At 42.1% G+C, this 18,051-nt stretch overlaps 2 protein-coding genes across 6 annotated transcripts in view; both read left to right on the top strand.

Annotated features, from left to right (window-relative positions):
• LOC117272784 (NACHT, LRR and PYD domains-containing protein 14-like) overlaps positions 1 to 18,051 on the top strand; it is a 103,327-nt gene that overhangs the window by 67,292 nt on the left and 17,984 nt on the right. The window lies entirely within an intron of this gene.
• Positions 1,614 to 8,591, top strand: LOC144459700 (NLR family CARD domain-containing protein 3-like). The gene is made up of 5 exons (XM_078164166.1): positions 1,614 to 1,703; positions 2,590 to 2,739; positions 6,037 to 6,141; positions 6,343 to 6,578; positions 6,793 to 8,591. Exons 2-5 carry the CDS (start codon positions 2,609 to 2,611, stop codon positions 8,589 to 8,591), a joined length of 2,271 nt encoding a protein of 756 aa, XP_078020292.1. The 5' UTR covers positions 1,614 to 1,703; positions 2,590 to 2,608.

Here is an 18,051-nt window from a genome sequence, read left to right as displayed (position 1 = left end):
AAGTGGGAGATGGACGTAGAGGGGACACACACACACACACACACACACACAAAATCCACTACAGAGCTTTATAGCCAACACCATGAAGTTGACGACACCCAGCGGAGAATCCACAGTAACTTCAGAGCTTCAGAGTTGACTGTAGTATTAATGTGTGTGTCAGCTCGTCAACCGTGCACATAGGATGTAAATTAATATGTTGTGCATACAGAGAGGTTTGTCGCAGTGGTGTTTGTCAATCCGTGTTTAGACAAAACATTTACCATCCCTCCTGTATTTCTGTCACACTGACAGTTCGCTGAGTCCGATTTGAAATGTCCAAAATGTCGACTTGTCAGGAAGAAAGTTTTGTTTTTTGAGTTTTGAGGTCAGAGTGGATTTGATGTGTTTTTACAGAGGTGACAAACGGGGGTTTATTTTGTTAAAAAAAAAAAAAAACGTCACTGAAATGTCACTTTGCTTAATCATATCACATAAAATGCTAAACATTTTTAGCCGTTTGAGTGAAACTTACTGATGTTGAAAATGGCCAATTTTGTGTCGCAAGTAAAGCAGATGAAACACAGATGATAAATAACACATGAAGAAATAAAAGCCAACGTAAAACCTGCCTATAATAACTGCACCTTGTTTGTTGTATTGATTCTGTCTGTTTGTGTTTCTGGAGCTTTGCTGTGAAAGAACATGGAGCCAAACTGCCCTGAATAAATACTAAAGATAAATGAATCATATGGAGCCGATGAAAGAAAAAGAAAAAGCATTTCTGTGCCACACAGTTTATATTAAAGGGACAGTTTGGATCTTTTGAAGTGAGGCTGTATGAGACACGTACCCACAGTCAGTGTATTACCTGCAGTAGATGGCGGTCAACACACCCCCAGTTTGGAGAAGCAGGCAGGAGTACCGACATGGAAGCTCAGCAGTGTCCCGCTGTGGACGAGGGCAGCGGCAAAATATATTTTAGCCACCTAGAAATAAAAACAATATGTGTCTAAACTTTAACCACAAATGTGAATAGTTGCATTGCAGGATGATTTAAAATGTGCTCCTAAAATTTCCAGTCAGAGGTGACAGTGCTCCGACTGGAAAAGAAGTTAGTCTGGAGCATCCTGGTTTGAACCCAGGGTGGGGGGGCCCTTCTGTGTGGAGTTTGCATGTTCTTCCTGTGTCAGCATGGGTTTCCTCCAGGTGCTCCAGCTTCCTCCCACAGTCCAAACACATGCAGGTTAACTGGTGACTCTAAAGTGTCCGTATCAACTGTCCGAAAATTGATGGCTGTTCCAAACAGATGTTTTCTGAGCATTCCACAACATTCCCGGTGTTTTGTCGCCCCCATCCCAACTGTGTACTCTACTGAGGAACAGTAAAGTCAAGAGCAAAGGCCACCACTTTCAGGAGCCATGGAGAGTTTGCTCTGAGGAGGCTGCATTAAATGTGGTTGTACATGCACAATGACAATAAAGATATTCTATCTTATTCTACTCTAAGTTAAATACTTTTTATGTTAATGCACCAAAATAATAATAATCTTAATATAATAGCAGAGTCTCAAGTCTCTGTGTTACTCTCAATAAATGAGTCAAAGGGGGGGAGGTGCCAACAGAGAGGAACAACGAAAGTGAAAGTATAAAGTCAGTGGTGTGTTCAGACTCCATTTTAAACTGCGCAGAGCAGTGAGAGGAAGACAGGTCGTGTGAGACACGGTGAGTGTTGATGTTTATTCATTGTTTAGTGTGTTCTAGGGGAGAGTAGGGTCGGTTGGGTCAGTGCCACATCTTCACAGCTTCATCATCACACTTGCTTTTACCACCACCATCATCTGACGCTGTTTTTACAACCAGGCTTTTCCTGTTAAACACGCAGCTACGGATCTGCGCGCTCCGGTGCTTCGGGCGCGCGCTTGTGTCAACTCTTTGAATGTGCGTCACAGTGAAAAGCTGTAGTTTATAGACACACAGAGAGAAAAGGGGGACTCTGCCGAGGGGGTTGTGGCGCAGTTTTGTTGTAGAGTAAGATATTGAGTGTACAGTCAGCTCTCCCTGCTCTTTGTTAGAGTGAGTTTTGGTTTCCGCCCTCAGATCAGATCAGTGCACGGACACTCTCTAAACTTTAGGCTCGTTGGAGATAAACTGCGCCTCGCCTGGAGAGTTTCCAGCAGCCTTCAGTCTGTACAGGAAGTCACAGGAACACTCACATCCTGTCAGATATGATGGTGATTTATTCAAATATAATCAGACTGATATATCAGTTTGTTCTCAGTCTCCAGTTGTTTTAATTCTGATAGATTGATTTATTAAAATGCTTTACAGGCGATCTGTAGTTTATGTTCATGGTTCAACCTCCATTTATATGAATTCTCCTGTAAATCAGCATCATATCAGTTTGACCTGTCCCCTCAACTACACAGGCTGAATAAACTGTGTCTGACTATAAGCTTCATGTTTGATACAAGACAACAGCTTTCATTAAAGATCAGTCAGATACAGTCAGGGCTTCACATCTGTACACATGTTAGTTTAAGAATGACCACCAGTCTGTGTGATGTTAAATACTTCAATAATTCAAACACACTGTGTATGTGTGTTACAGTTCTGTCAGATTTGGGAAGATGGCTGATTTGGAGGCAGACGGGGACAGATCAGAGTCTCCAGTGTCCAGCTGTCAGCTGTCTTTGAAGAGTGACCGGTCCATGGGTAATCCTCTACACTTCAGGAATGAACCTGGACCCTCAGCCACAAAGTAAGAGACTGTTTCTACTGTAAACTGACCTGAAGACAAAACTGCTTTTATGTATTTATTTATTTTTCATTTTCAAAGGCCTTTTTTATTTTTGGGGGGACTTTTATTTCATATTTCCACATTTATTTCCAGCTCTTTTTGTATCCTCCTTATTAAACTGGTCCAATAGTCATTATTCCACTCGCGATGAAGTGATTGGCTGACACTTGAAGTCCCCCGTGCAAATACTGAGCTTGGGAAAACTGCCTTTAGTGTTTGTGCTGCACATACATGGAACACCTTACAGCAAACGCTACAACTTGATGCACTTGTATCTACAGGCCAGTTTAAAACCATGATTACAAACTACTACACTCTTGAATGTCACTGTTTTTAACTGTTGTGTGGATTGATTGTCTGAGCCGTGTGTGTGATCCTCTCGTTTGTATGTGTATATGTGTGTGTATGTGGTGTCTACGTATGTTATATACACACACCCACACCCACTCAGCAGAAAGAACTCCAGATTCTGATTCCTCCGCAGCTCTGTGAGAATCACTGTCATCACGTCACTGAGTAGCGTTAGTTGTATGATACAGCCACAAAGTGCTGATATGCTGCTCAATAGCAGCAGTATTTTGTTTAGGTCCATCCTCAAATATGTACCAAAAACCATAAATGTACCAACATGGCTACTGACTTTGAAACTGCGATGTTAAATGTGTTGAATGAACTGGAATGTATGTTTTCTTTAAAAGCAGAACAAACGGCTGCACTGAAAGCTTTTATTGAAAAAAGGATGTGTTTGCCGTCCTTCCTGCATAGTCACATCGCAGGACACATGCAATGTTTTCTCTTTTTTTTAGAACTTGTAAACTTTTGTTTTTCTTCAGAAAAGCAGCTCTGAGGACTAGTCCACACTGGCACGGGTATTTTTAAAACCAAACTTTTTTGGCCTCCAGTTTTTAAAAAATCTGCGTCCATACGAGTGGTGTAATAAAAATACCTCCGTCCACATGACGCCACAAATTCCACTATCAAGCGATGTAATAAACATGCCAAAGCAGTAGGTGGCGATATAACTCCTAACTGTAAGGCCATTGTAGCCAATCAGAAGGCAGTAAAATGTCATTACGGAAAAACAACAATCTCTGAACCCCCCCCCCCACACACACACACGCACACACATACACACACACTCAGCAGAGGTGTGACTACAACAACATTTCACTCTGGAGAGTGAAATGTTGTTGTAGTCACCTAAAAGCGTCAGCAGATGGCAGGAGCTCCATTTGAAGCAACGTACGCAAACATAAAAGCCACTGAATCCTCCACAACAAGTTCCTACAGATGTTTCACAATAAAAGCCTATTTAGAAAATGGAGGGATTCTCTCAGCCGAGGTTATAAGGGGCTTTTAATTTGATACAATTTCAGGAAGTGTTGAGTTTGAAATGACGGCGTGATGCATTAACTTTATCGAGGCAACGGGAGCGGATTAAAAGTAAATATATAAAATCACAGAAGGATTAATGAATAATGGACCGTTTATAATGTAGTCTGTTTCAAATGAAGCTGGTAGCCTCTGCAGTTGTGGTGAGTAAAAGACACTGTTTTTTAATTTTCTTACTTTAAGTCATCTGGTGAAAATTCTTGTGTTTTTTTAATATCGCAATATATATTGCAAAAAAACCCCCCGCAATGTCAGTTTTTCCAATATCATGCAGCCCTACTATATATATATACAGTACAGGCCAAAAGTTTGGACACACCTTCTCATTCAATGTGTTTTCTTTATTTTCATGACTATTTACATTGTAGATTCTCACTGAAGGCATCAAAACTATGAATGAACACATGTGGAGTTATGTACTTAACAAAAAAAGGTGAAATAACTGAAAACATGTGGTTGGGACCATCAGTTGTGTTGTGCAGAAGTCAGGTTAATACACAGCCGACAGCCCTATTGGACAACTGTTAAAATTCATATTATGGCAAGAGCCAATCAGCTAACTAAAGAAAAACGAGTGGCCATCATTACTTTAAGAAATGAAGGTCAGTCAGTCCGGAAAATTGCAAAAACTTTAAATGTGTCCCCAAGTGGAGTCGCAAAAACCATCAAGCGCTACAACGAAACTGGCACACATGAGGACCGACCCAGGAAAGGAAGACCAAGAGTCACCTCTGCTTCTGAGGATAAGTTCATCCGAGTCACCAGCCTCAGAAATCGCAAGTTATCAGTAGCTCAGATCAGAGACCAGATGAATGCCACACAGAGTTCTAGCAGCAGACCCATCTCTAGAACAACTGTTAAGAGGAGACTGCGCCAATCAGGCCTTCATGGTCAAATAGCTGCTAGGAAACCACTGCTAAGGAGAGGCAACAAGCAGAAGAGATTTGTTTGGGCCAAGAAACACAAGGAATGGACATTAGACCAGTGGAAATCTGTGCTTTGGTCTGATGAGTCCAAATTTGAGATCTTTGGTTCCAACCGCCGTGTCTTTGTGAGACGCAGAAAAGGTGAACGGATGGATTCCACATGCCTGGTTCCCACTGTGAAGCATGGAGGAGGAGGTGTGATGGTGTGGGGGTGTTTTGCTGGTGACACTGTTGGGGATTTATTCAAAATTAAAGGCATACTGAACCAGCATGGCTACCACAGCATCCTGCAGCGACATGCCATCCCATCCGGTTTGCGTTTAGTTGGACGATCATTTATTTTTCAACAGGACAATGACTCCAAACACACCTCCAGGCTGTGTAAGGGCTATTTGACCAAGAAGGAGAGTGATGGAGTGCTGCGGTAGATGACCTGGCCTCCACAGTCACCGGACCTGAACCCAATCGAGATGGTTTGGGGTGAGCTGGACCGCAGAGTGAAGGCAAAGGGGCCAACAAGTGCTAAACACCTCTGGGAACTCCTTCAAGACTGTTGGAAAACCATTTCAGGTGACTACCTCTTGAAGCTCATGGAGAGAATGCCAAGAGTGTGCAAAGCAGTAATCAGAGCAAAGGGTGGCTATTTTGAAGAAACTAGAATATAAAACATGTTTTCAGTTATTTCACCTTTTTTTGTTAAGTACATAACTCCACATGTGTTCATTCATAGTTTTGATGCCTTCAGTGAGAATCTACAATGTAAATAGTCATGAAAATAAAGAAAACGCATTGAATGAGAAGGTGTGTCCAAACTTTTGGCCTGTACTGTATATATGTGTGTGTGTGTGTTTATATATGTGTATATATAAACTTGTTGTAATGTTTCCTCTGGTCTTTACAAGGACTAATAATATGTGTCAAACATTTGTTGTTTCCACAGACAGAGAGCAGAGTCTCCAGTATCCAGCTGTCTGTCTATGAAGAGTGACCGGTCCATGGGTGAGCCTCCAGACTTCAGTAATGAACCTGGACCCTCAGACACAAAGTAAGAGTCTGTTGAAAAGCATGAGGGAGCTTTTTGCCTTTTGAAAGTCGTCTCACAGTGGAGCACAACATTACTCAGGAGGTTTTCATGAAGCTCCACCATGAGATATTTGAAGTGCCTGTGACTGAGTGTGTGAATAAAGCAAATAATTTGCAGCACAGCTTGCAGGACGAGATCTAAATAATGTGTTCATCTCCACAGAGAGAAGAAGAGGAGTCATGTTTCTGTGGAGGAGCAGCCGTCCTGCTGTAGTTTGTGTCAGGACGTCCTGAAGGATCCAGTCTCTACCAGCTGTGGACACTGGTTCTGCAGACAGTGCATCAGCTCATACTGGGACCAGTCTGCTTCATCAGGAGACTCCTCCTGTCCCCAGTGTGGAAAAAGACGCAGAACAAGAGCTGGACTGCAGACAGCCAGTCAGACCAGCACTGTACAAAGTAAGACTGTACATCTGTGTGCTGATGTCATCATGTCTGAAAACAGGATTCTTCTTGGTTTATTTGTGTTGTAAAGTGTAGACATGAAAGATTTTATAAAACTAATGTATAAAACCTTCATTTTTTCATGTTGCTTGTTTTAATGTCGATCAACAATATAATCTTAAGATTTTAGATTTATTTCTTTAGTCTCTCATGTTTCCTTCTCTTTCAGCAGACAGTGGTCTGCAGGAGGTTTTAGATGAACATAAGATCAGTGTGAGGAGGAGATGTGAACGTGTGACTGAAGGAAGTGATGAAACAGGAAGTGGAACCCTCCTCAACAGGATCTACAATGAGCTCTACATCACAGAGGGACAGAGTGAAGAGGTTAATACCCAACATGAGGTGAAGCAGCTTGAGAGAGCTTCTAAGATGAAGACCCTCCATGAAACTCCAATCAAGTGTCAGCACATCTTTAAAGCCTTACCTGAGCAACAGAAACACATCAGAGTGGTTCTGACAAACGGCGTCGCTGGCGTTGGAAAAACCTTCACAGTGCAGAAGTTCACTCTGGACTGGGCCGAGGGTTTGGAAAACCAAGATGTCAGTGTGGTGATTCTGCTTTCGTTCAGGGAGCTGAACTTGATCAGAGATGAGAAGTTGAGTCTTCTCACTCTGCTCCGTATTTTCCATCCAACATTACAGAAGGTCACAGCAGAGGAGCTCGCTGTCTGTAAAGTTCTGTTCATCTTTGACGGCCTGGACGAAAGCAGACTGGCTCTGGATTTCCACAACAATGAGGTTGTGACTGATGTCACACAGAAGTCATCAGTCAACGTGCTGTTGACAAACCTCATGGAGGGGAAGCTGCTTCCCTCGGCTCTGATCTGGATAACTTCCCGACCTGCAGCAGCCAATCAGATCCCTCCTGCATGTGTTGACAGGGTAACAGAAGTACGAGGCTTCACTGACGCCCAGAAGGAGGAGTACTTCAGGAGGAGAGTCAGTGATGAAGAGCGGTTCAGCAGAATCATCTCACACATGAAGACATCCAGGAGCCTCCACATCATGTGTCTAATCCCAGTCTTCTGCTGGATCACTGCTACAGTTCTGGATCACATGTTGACTACAGAGCAGAGAGGAGAGCTGCCCAAGACCCTGACTGACCTGTACTCACACTTCCTGCTGGTTCAGACAAAGAGGAAGAAGCACAAGTATGATGAGGGACATGAGACCAGTCCACAGGAGCTGACGGAGGCTGACAGGGACGTTCTTCTGAAGCTGGGGAGGCTGGCGTTTGAACATCTGGAGAAAGGAGACATCATGTTCTACCAAGAAGACCTGGAGCGCTGTGGTCTTGATGTCACAGAGGCCTCGGTGTACTCAGGAGTTTGTACAGAGATCTTCAAAAAAGAGTCTGTGATCTTCCGGAAAACAGTCTACTGCTTCGTTCATCTGAGCATTCAGGAGTTTCTGGCTGCAGTCTACCTGTTCCACTGTTTCACCAACAGGAACACAAAGGTACTGGAGGACTTCCTGGGGACAGACCAGGATAATTACAGATCCCTGGATGTCTTCTTAGAGAGAGCCATGAAGAAATCCCTCCAAAGTGAAAATGGCCACCTGGATCTGTTTGTCCGCTTCCTTCATGGCCTCTCTCTGGAGTCCAACCAGAGACTGTTAGGAGGCCTTTTGGGTCGGACGGACAACAGTCCAGAAATCATCCAGAGAGCCATCAACAACCTGAAGGAGATGAACACGTACGATATCTCTCCTGACAGAAGCATCAACATCTTCCACTGTCTGCTGGAGATGAACGACCTCTCAGTACATCAGGAGATCCAAGAGTTCCTGAAGTCAGAGAACAGATCAGAGAAGGAACTCTCAGAGATCCAGTGCTCAGCTCTGGCCTACATGCTGCAGATGTCAGAGGAGGTTCTGGATGAGTTGGACGTTGAAAAATACAACACATCATACGAGGGACGACGGAGACTGATTCCAGCTGTGAGGAACTGCAGAAAGGCTCTGTAAGTCCAGATGTGATTAACATCATAAATCATTGTAGATTAGTAGTTTAATTCTTCAAATATACACACTGTGAAATTCTTATTATTCATAAAATGTTAAAATGATGTGTCTGTTGTATTTTGTCACAGATGTTCTTGAGCTGTTTCAAATGCTGTGAGTGCAAAACATGTAGATGTTTCAGTTGGTTGTGTTTATAGCTGTTGAGTTCATCAACACAGTTCTTCTATTTATTTATAATCATTTAATATTTTACAGTTTTTCACCTTTGTGTGATGGAGGTGAACCTGATAAAACTAATGATGGACTTCAGAGGTTGTTGTTGAGGTTTAATCACAGCAGGATTTCATCACAGTATGGCAGTATTTGATGGTTCTGAGTGAAAGCAGTAAAGTTATTACTCCATAAGAAGGTTCTGTAAGGTGTTTTATAGAATCAGACATGCAGATAATACCTGAGTTTATTCACCACTATGCTTAAAAAATTAAAATAAGATCTGTATCATTTGCCAAAGGAGATTTCTGAAGTCCTAAAAACTGCTTTTATCCAGTTGTTGCTATCTCTTTTTTCATGCCTCGGCGCCGGCGACAGTCGTGGCCAGAAGCACCATGTTTTTGGGTTGTCAGTCTGTCCATGACATCTCAAGAACACCTTGAGAGAAATTCTTTGCATTTGGCACAAACGTCCAGTTGGACTTAAAGCCTCAGTGTGTAAAAATGGTGAGTAACAGTGACATCAGCGGTCAAATTCTAGATTGCAGCGCTCACTCGCTCACCCCTCCCATCGGGTAAGTGACGGTGGCCTCGTAGGACAAAAAGCCTTGCACAGACAGCAGAGATGGCATCATCCACAAGTTTTTCGAGTTTTTCAGGAGTATCTAGCGACGAGGTGAATATTTATTTAGGAATCTAAACCATGTTATGATATGTTATAGCTTACCAGTGAGATATAGGTTATCTGTGAGATATATGTTAGGAGTGTTTTATTTCTAATTGTTTTGGTAACACGAGCAAACATTAGCACAGTAATGTTAAAATAACACGTTTTATGTGATAGTCACAGCACAGTGCAGCAAATATAGGTTGGTACGATTATAATATATGCGTTTCCAGAGTGTTCTCCCACAGGACACAGGGAGAGGAGGAAGAGGAAGAGAAGGAGGGAGAGGAGGAAGACCAAGCGGAGGAAGGGGGCGAGGGGGTAGAGGCGGTGCAGGAACGGCCAGGCGAGGAGGTAGTGTCTCGGTAGTCTGTGCCAATGTAGCCCCCGAATCGAGACGGGGCTAGTGCCAATGTAGCTAACAAAACTAGCCGTCTCCACCGTTTTAGATTCACAGTAACTTACACAGCAAGTAACATCACTCGAACTTAGACGAGAGGGAAAAGTAGTTGCAAACATGAAGCCAAAATGATTTTAAAATATCAGATTGAATTACCTGTCTAGCAGAAAGCAGGCAACCTCCGCATCCCTTGTGAAATCCACCTGGAATAAGCAACGCCGACATTCACTCGCGTTTTGTCCCGTCCTCACTTATCTGATCTTTTTCTAGCGTGGTTTCCCTCTTACGGGGCAAAACATATGTGTGGTCCTCCATTTAAAGTGCGACAGAATCATAAAAGTACAAAGCGGGTTCATGCAGAAGCGCAGATCAGATCAGCATAATAAATTAACAGTAATCCGTATGACACAATGAGAGAGAGAGAGAGAGAGAGATGCAGGACAGACGGTAATGACAGTAGCTTACAGCAACATTAATGAAAGTAATAATATATTTATAGTTCTGTCTACTGTGGTACAATATGTTAAAAGTATATATTAATATCTGGCAGCATACATATGTGACAATAATCATATGTGTATAATAACAGTAGAAGTATGACTAATGACTAATGATGGCAGCAGCAGCAGGAGGCATCTGGCAGGACCACGGCAGCAGCACAACCACACACGTCACACTATCCAGGCACCGCTGCGATATGAGTTAATCTGAGAGACAGTGGAGCACAAAGGCTCCGGAGAAGAAGCCGAGTTAGTGACATCCAGAATGGCCGAGTTAGCAAGATGCAGTAATAGAATACGAGAGAGAGAGAGAGAGAAGGTGAGAAGGTGCCCGGTGTAATACAGGGGCTCCTCCGGCAGACTAGGCCTAAGTCAGCCTAACTAGGGGCTGGTACAGGGCAAGCCTGAGCCAGCCCTAACTATAAGCTTTATCAAAGAGGAAAGTCTTAAGTCTAGTCTTAAATGTGGAGACGGTGTCTGCCTCCCGGACCGTAACAGGAAGATGATTCCACAGGAGAGGAGCCTGATAGCTGAAGGCTCTGGGTCCTGATCTACTTTTGGAGACTTTAGGGACCACAAGTAACCCTGCGTTCTCAGAGCGCAGTGTTCTAGTGGGATAATATGGCACTATGAGCTCTCTAAGATATGACGGAGCTTGACCATTTAGAGCTTTATAAGTTAACAGTAGGATTTTAAATTCAATTCTGGATTTTACAGGGAGCCAGTGCAGAGAAGCTAAAACAGGAGAAATATGATCTTGTTTCTTAGTTCCTGTTAGTACACGTGCTGCTGCATTCTGAATTAGCTGGAGAGTTTTTAAGGACTTAATAGAGCTACCTGATAATAGGGAGTTACAGTAATCCAGCCTTGAGGTAACAAAAGCATGGACCAATTTTTCTGCATCTTTTCAGGATAGGCCTAATTTTCGCAATATTACGCAGATGAAAAAATGCAGTCCGTGAGGTTTGTTTTAAATGAGAATTAAAAGACAAATCTTGATCAAATGTTACTCTGAGGTTTCTTACAGTAGTGGTAGAGTCCAGAGCAATGCCATCTAGAGAAACTATGTCATCAGATAAAGAGTCTCTGAGTTGTTTGGGGCCAAGAACAATAACTTCAGTTTTGTCTGAATTTAACATCAGGAAATTGGTGCTCATCCAATTTTTTATGTCTTTAAGGCAGTTATGGAGTTTAGTTAATTGATTAGTTTCTTCTGGCTTCATCGATAAATACAACTGAGTATCATCCGCATAACAATGGAAATTTATAGAGTGATTTCTAATGATGTTGCCTAAAGGAAGCATACATAGAATAAATAGGATTGGTCCGAGCACAGAACCTTGCGGAACTCCAAAACAAACTTTAGTACGTAAGGATGATTCATTATGAACGTCAACAAACTGAAAACGATCAGATAAATAAGATTTAAACCAGCTTCGTGCAGAACCTTTTAGGCCAATTAAGTGATCTAGTCTTCGCAGTATAATTTGATGGTCAATTGTGTCAAACGCCGCACTAAGATCTAATAAAACAAGTACAGAGACGAGTCCTTTGTCTGAAGCAATCAGAAGGTCATTTGTAATTTTAACTAGTGCTGTCTCAGTGCTATGATGCACTCTAAATCCTGACTGAAATTCCTCAAATAAATTATTATCATGGAGAAAATCACACAGCTGGTTTGCGACTACTTTCTCAAGAATCTTTGACATAAAGGGAAGATTAGATATTGGTCTATAGTTGGCTAACACCTCTGGATCCAGGGTGGGCTTTTTTAGGAGAGGTTTAATTACAGCTACCTTAAAAGACTGTGGTACATAGCCTGTTAATAAAGATATATTGATCGTATCTAATATATGAGTGTTAACTAAAGGGAAGACCTCCTTAAGTAGCCTAGTTGGGATGGGGTCTAAGAGACACGTTGATGATTTAGATGAAGAAATCACTGCGGTCAATTCTTGAAGAGAAATCGTGGAGAAGCAATCTAAATATATATTAGGTCTTACAGCTGTGTTTGAGGGCAGATAGGTACTATCTGAGGACAGGAGGTCATGAATTTTGCCTCTAATAGTTAGAATTTTGTCATTAAAAAAGCTCAAAATCATTACTGCTAAGGGCTAAAGGAATACAAGGCTCAATAGAGCTTTGATTCTCAGTCAGCCTGGCTACAGTGCTGAAAAGAAACCTGGGGTTGTTCTTGTTTTCTTCTATTAAAGCTGAGTAATAGTTTGCTCTGGCATTGCGGAGGCCCCTCTTATAAGTTTTGAGACTGTCTGCCCAGATTAAACGAGATTCTTCCAGTTTGGTTAATCGCCAGTTCCTTTCAAACTTTCGCCATATTTATTTTAACCTACGGGTTTGAGAGTTATACCAAGGAGCGAACTTTCTTTGCTTTGTTAACTTCTTTTTAAGAAGAGCTACAGAGTCGAGTGTTGTTCGCAGCGAGCCTGCAGCGCTATCGACAAAATGATCAATTCGGGAGAGGTTAAAGTCGGTACGGGAAACCTCTGTTACTGATGGACATGGTATTGAATTTAACGATGGAGGAATCATTTCCTTAAATTTTGCGACAGCACTATCTGATAAACATCTAGTATAGTAACTGTTGCTGAGTGGTGTGTAATCGAGTAAAAAGAAATCAAAAGTAATCAAATAATGATCCGATAGCGAGGGATTCTGTGGAAAGACTGTTAGGTTATCAATTTCAATTCCATACGTCAGAACTAGATCGAGGGTATGGTTAAAACAGTGAGTGGGTTCATGTACACCCTGACTGAAGCCAATGGAGTCTACTCACTCTACTCTATTCATCTTGACACAACCAGGTTTCTGTGAGACTGAGTAAATCAATATGATTATCTGATATTAATTCGTTTACTAACACTGCTTTAGACGATAGAGACCTGATATTTAACAGTCCGCATTTAATTCTCCTGTTTTGTCTTTCTGTCATAGAAGAGGTTTTAATTTTTAGGAGGTTGTTATGCACAACTCCTCTTTGTTTAATTTTAGATTTAAATAATTTAGGTGGTCGGGGGACAGACACCGTTTGTATAAAACTACGAAAACTATGGTTGGGTAACTGAACTAGAAGCTCAGAGAGGCGTATAGGACTGCATCTCTGAGTCCTGATCTCAACTCTGGGTTGTCAGGGATTTAAATTACTAATACAATTTGCCAGGTTCCTAGAAATGAGAGAAGCTCCATCCAAAGTGGGATGAATGCCGTCTCTCCTAATAAGACCAGGTTTTCCCCAGAAAGTTTGCCAATTATTAACAAAACCCACATCGTTAGCTGGACACCACCTGGACAGCCAGCGATTAAATGATGACATGCGGCTAAACATGTCATCAGTGGTCAGATTTGGGAGAGGTCCAGAGAAAACTACGGAGTCCGACATCGTTTTTGCATATTCACACACCGAGGCAATATTAATTTTAGTGACCTCCGATTGGCGTAACCGGGTGTCATTGCCGCCGACATGAATAACAATCTTACTGAATCTACGTTTAGCTTTAGCCAGCAGTTTTAAATTTGATTCAATATCGCCCGCTCTGGCCCCAGGAATACATTTGACTATGGCCGCTGGTGTTGCTAACTTCACGTTCCTCAGAATAGAGCTGCCAATAACCAGAGTTTTGTCCTCAGCGGGTGTGTCGCTGAGTGGGGAAAAGCAGTTGGAAACGTGAACAGGCTGGTGGTGAGCCGTGGGCTTTGGCTTGGAGCTGTGCTTCTGGCGAACCGTAACCCAGCCTCCCGGCTGAACGGGAGTTAGCGGAGGACAGCTAGCAGAGGCTAAGGCTATGCTATGTGGCTCTGCACCAGCTACAGGGGGCTGGCTAACTACCGCAGCTACTGAATGGTTTTCCATGGTGCGGAGCCGCGCTTCTAATTCACTAAGCCTCGCCTCCAACGCAGCAAATAAGCTACACTTATTACAATTACCACTGTCGCTAAAGGAGGCAGAGGCATAACTGTACATTTGGCACACTGAGGAAGAAAGAGCAGAGGGAGAAGCCATCACTAACTGTAGAGCTAATGTAGCTACCAAGGCTAGTAACGTGCAAACAACAGCTAAGAGATTAGCGAGAAAGTCGTAGAAAGGAGGAGAGCTATAAGTGCTTAAACAGAACCAGTGTGGGTTAAGACTTGAAGTAGACGTTAAAGCAACTAAAGTGAGAAAGCAGAAAGCAGGCTAGTAGAATTCACCAGAGCAGTACAGAGACGCTGTCACAGAAACACCGGAAATGACACAACTTGCTTACCGCAATACATCAGCACGTCAGACCGTCGACCGTCAGACTTGGCAAAAGCCAAGTCTATCTCAAATTACACATTGTAACTTTAAGAATGAACTGATTAGATTTTGGTGGTAAAGGTCAAGATGACTGTGACCTCACAGAATATGTTTTTGGACATAACTCAAGAATTCTTTCACTAATTATGACAAATCTTCACACTAATGTCTAACAGGATAAAATAATGAAATGATGAGATTTTATATCCTAAAGGTCAAAGGTCACCTTCACTGTGACATCATCATGTTCTGCATAAAACACTTCTCTGGTCATTATTTAATGTTATATCTCAGGAACAGAAGGGGAGACATTTGGTCAGAGACTGAGTTGGTGACACTGATCTTGAAACTGTGCTGATTGTATAGATCTTCTGTGCTGTCGGGTTGAAGATGTGTGTGAAGCGTCTGTGTTTTAGAATAAGTAGCTTCTTTGCAGCAACATCCATATTTGAATCATTGTCTACTGTCATGGACACATGTGAGTCTGGACAGACATGGATGTAAACTGTAACTGTAACTTGACTGGTGAAGCATACGACCACGAGGCAGTAATTCTGGTCATGAATCAGCTTTTAATTAGTTTGAATTCTTTGTGTTCTTTTTTTATTCTTAACTATTTTTTAGTCCATCAAAACAGGATATTTCAAACTGTTTTATCATCGAATCCATAAAGTAAATATAAAGTGTCTCTTTGACAATAACAGATTTTGTAATGTATGTGTCATGTCAGATTTACTTGGTGTGGACTCTCAGAGACTCACTGTGAAGTCGTGGCCTCAGCTCTGAAGTCCAACCCCTCCCATCTGAGAGAGCTGGACCTGAGTGGAAACGACCTGGAGGATTCAGGAGTGAAGCAGCTGTGTGCTGGACTGGAGAGTCCAAACTGTAGACTGGAGACTCTGAGGTCAGTTCACTTGCTTATGTAGGTGTTTGTTGGTTTGTTTTTGGATATATATAATACAAATCCTTGACTGAGGTTATAAAGCTTTCAGTGTTTTCAGAAATGTTGTGTCTTTCCAAATGGCTGAACAGTTGGTTATGAAAGGCAGAGAAATGATGATTAAGAACATTTAGACACCATCAAGTTTGAGATTTATCCAAACAGAATTTAAGATTCCTGAGGTTCTGAGGTTTCTTTGTTTTCATGTTAACGTCACATAATCATTTGAAGTCACAGACCTTTAGACTGCAACAATAAGCAAATAAATAGTCTGCACTGGAAACATCTTGGACTTTAAGGACAGGTTGATATTCTTTCACACTCACGCCCATTAGGACTGCACCATTAATAATCTGGATGCATACGTCTATGTGATGTCATTTCTAAATGACAAGCATTGACTGGCTCCTGTTTCCCTATGCATCCATGTGTTGACTGATGTGCTGTGGAACAATCCCAGTTGCTATGAAGTGTTTCCTCTATCAGTGGGATCCCCCACCCCCCTGAAAGAAAGCAAATATTTTATTGATGTTATTGACCTTGTTTATGTGCACTGCTTTGATTTGAGCTCAGTGTGAGAGTCTTTACTGTGTTTTCCTGTCGCTGGGCTGCGTTTCTCTCCCTCCTCCTCCTCGACCCACACAGGTGATGTTACTTGAGTTAACAGCCTCTGGTTACATCACTGTAAGTGGAATAAAATCTTCCAAACATGTCATTTATTATTGTAATCCACCTAAAAGCAAAGACAGACACATGTGGACTCCAAACTAGTGGAGCTGAAGCTGACAGGCTCCGCCCCCTCCAACAAGCATGTGTTGAGGCTCAACTGGTGTCTGTGCAGCAGCCCAGAGTTTTCAAAATGTCTGTGTGTTCACAAGTTTTGTATCTTTTAACTGAATCTCTGTGGTTTGAAGTTTAGTTTCTCTCCTGCGTTGCTGTTTGTACTTTCAGATATCTGCCTTATTTTACCGTTTCATGTTTGCTGTCAGACGGATAAGTTTCATATGAAGTCACTGCAGATGAAAACCCAATATTTTCTGCTTTGGCTGCTTCACAGTAAAAGCTAAACAAAGCTAAAATAACAAAACAACATGGGACTTTAATTGTGAAGATACATATTTTGTGTGACATTTATGACTGTATGCTGAATGATCTCTCGTGGTCGATAGGAAACTGTGGTCTCATTTTGAAACGGAGCATCTACAGATTAATTCCATACAGGATATCTGATGATCCACTGAAGGTGGTCACAATACGAGATGATTTAGTCCTGTGTTGTTGTTGTTGTTTTTTATCTTAGCCGCCATCTTGCCTGTAAGGAAGTCAGGAGGGACAACTCCAGCGGTCGCAGCTGAGCAGCATGTGTTGTCTAGAGTCACAGCTGTAATGCAGTCGCCTGGCAGAGGTCTGCACTCTACTGAGTGCACTTTGTAGTTGATGTCTGTAATCATTCCCTCTGTCCATAATGTCTGTGAAGCAGTCCCTTTATAACCTGACTCCAGTGTTACCAGATGGAGGACAAAATCCACAGTCTTGTTCTGTGTAAAAGTTCAGTTTAAACTAATATGAGGCTTCAGACGTCTGAGTTACAGTCAGTATTTAGTGTTTGACAGTGTTTTTCTTGTTGAGCTGCAGAGGAGGAACAGTAACTCAAAGAGGGAGTTTGGTGCTAAACAGTCTGTAACTTTGGTCCACACCCTCTTGATTTGGATAACTCAGACTGCTGAAGCTTCATATTAGTTTCATCTGAACTTGTGAAGACATTTCTTACAGTGTAGCTGAGTTAAGAAGAGACCACTTCACACTCAGTATGGACAGGAGGAATATTTACTGCCACCAATAACTCTTTTAATGTGCATGTGGCTGTTGAACAAACTTGAACAAATGTGTCCCTCTCCTTTTCATTCCATATACAAATACAGTATGAAGGTCATGTAAGAAATGAATGAATGAACAGTGTTTTAGTCCAACGTGTGTGATTTGATATTGATCCTCTAAATACAGACTTGACTGAGATCAGCAGCATGTTGTTAATCTGTGTTGATATGAATAGGTGAATGAATGTTGTGGTGACATTTGGATGATGTCTTTAGAAGGCTGACATCATGATGATCCACAATAACACAATGACAAAGTCACTCTATTCAGTTTAGGGCAAAGCTCATTGATCAGGACATAGTAATGCTGAGCTACACATTTAACACCTGAACACATCTGATTGTATTATTAATGGTTTTTATATAATTTTATTCTTCATTCAGACTGGAGGAGTGCAGTTTGTCAGAGATCAGCTGTGTTTCACTGGCCTCAGCTCTGAAGTCCAACCCCTCCCATCTGAGAGAGCTGGACCTGAGAGACAACAAGCTGCAGGATTCAGATGTGAAGCAGCTGTGTGATTTTCTGGAGAGTCCAAACTGTAAACTGGAGACTCTGAGGTCAGACACCATTTTTTA

The sequence above is a fragment of the Epinephelus lanceolatus genome, chromosome 22, assembly GCF_041903045.1.
Source record: "Epinephelus lanceolatus isolate andai-2023 chromosome 22, ASM4190304v1, whole genome shotgun sequence".
NCBI lineage: Eukaryota > Metazoa > Chordata > Actinopteri > Perciformes > Serranidae > Epinephelus > Epinephelus lanceolatus.
Note: the sequence above shows the minus strand (reverse complement) of the source record. Positions and strands in the feature narration are given on the sequence as shown.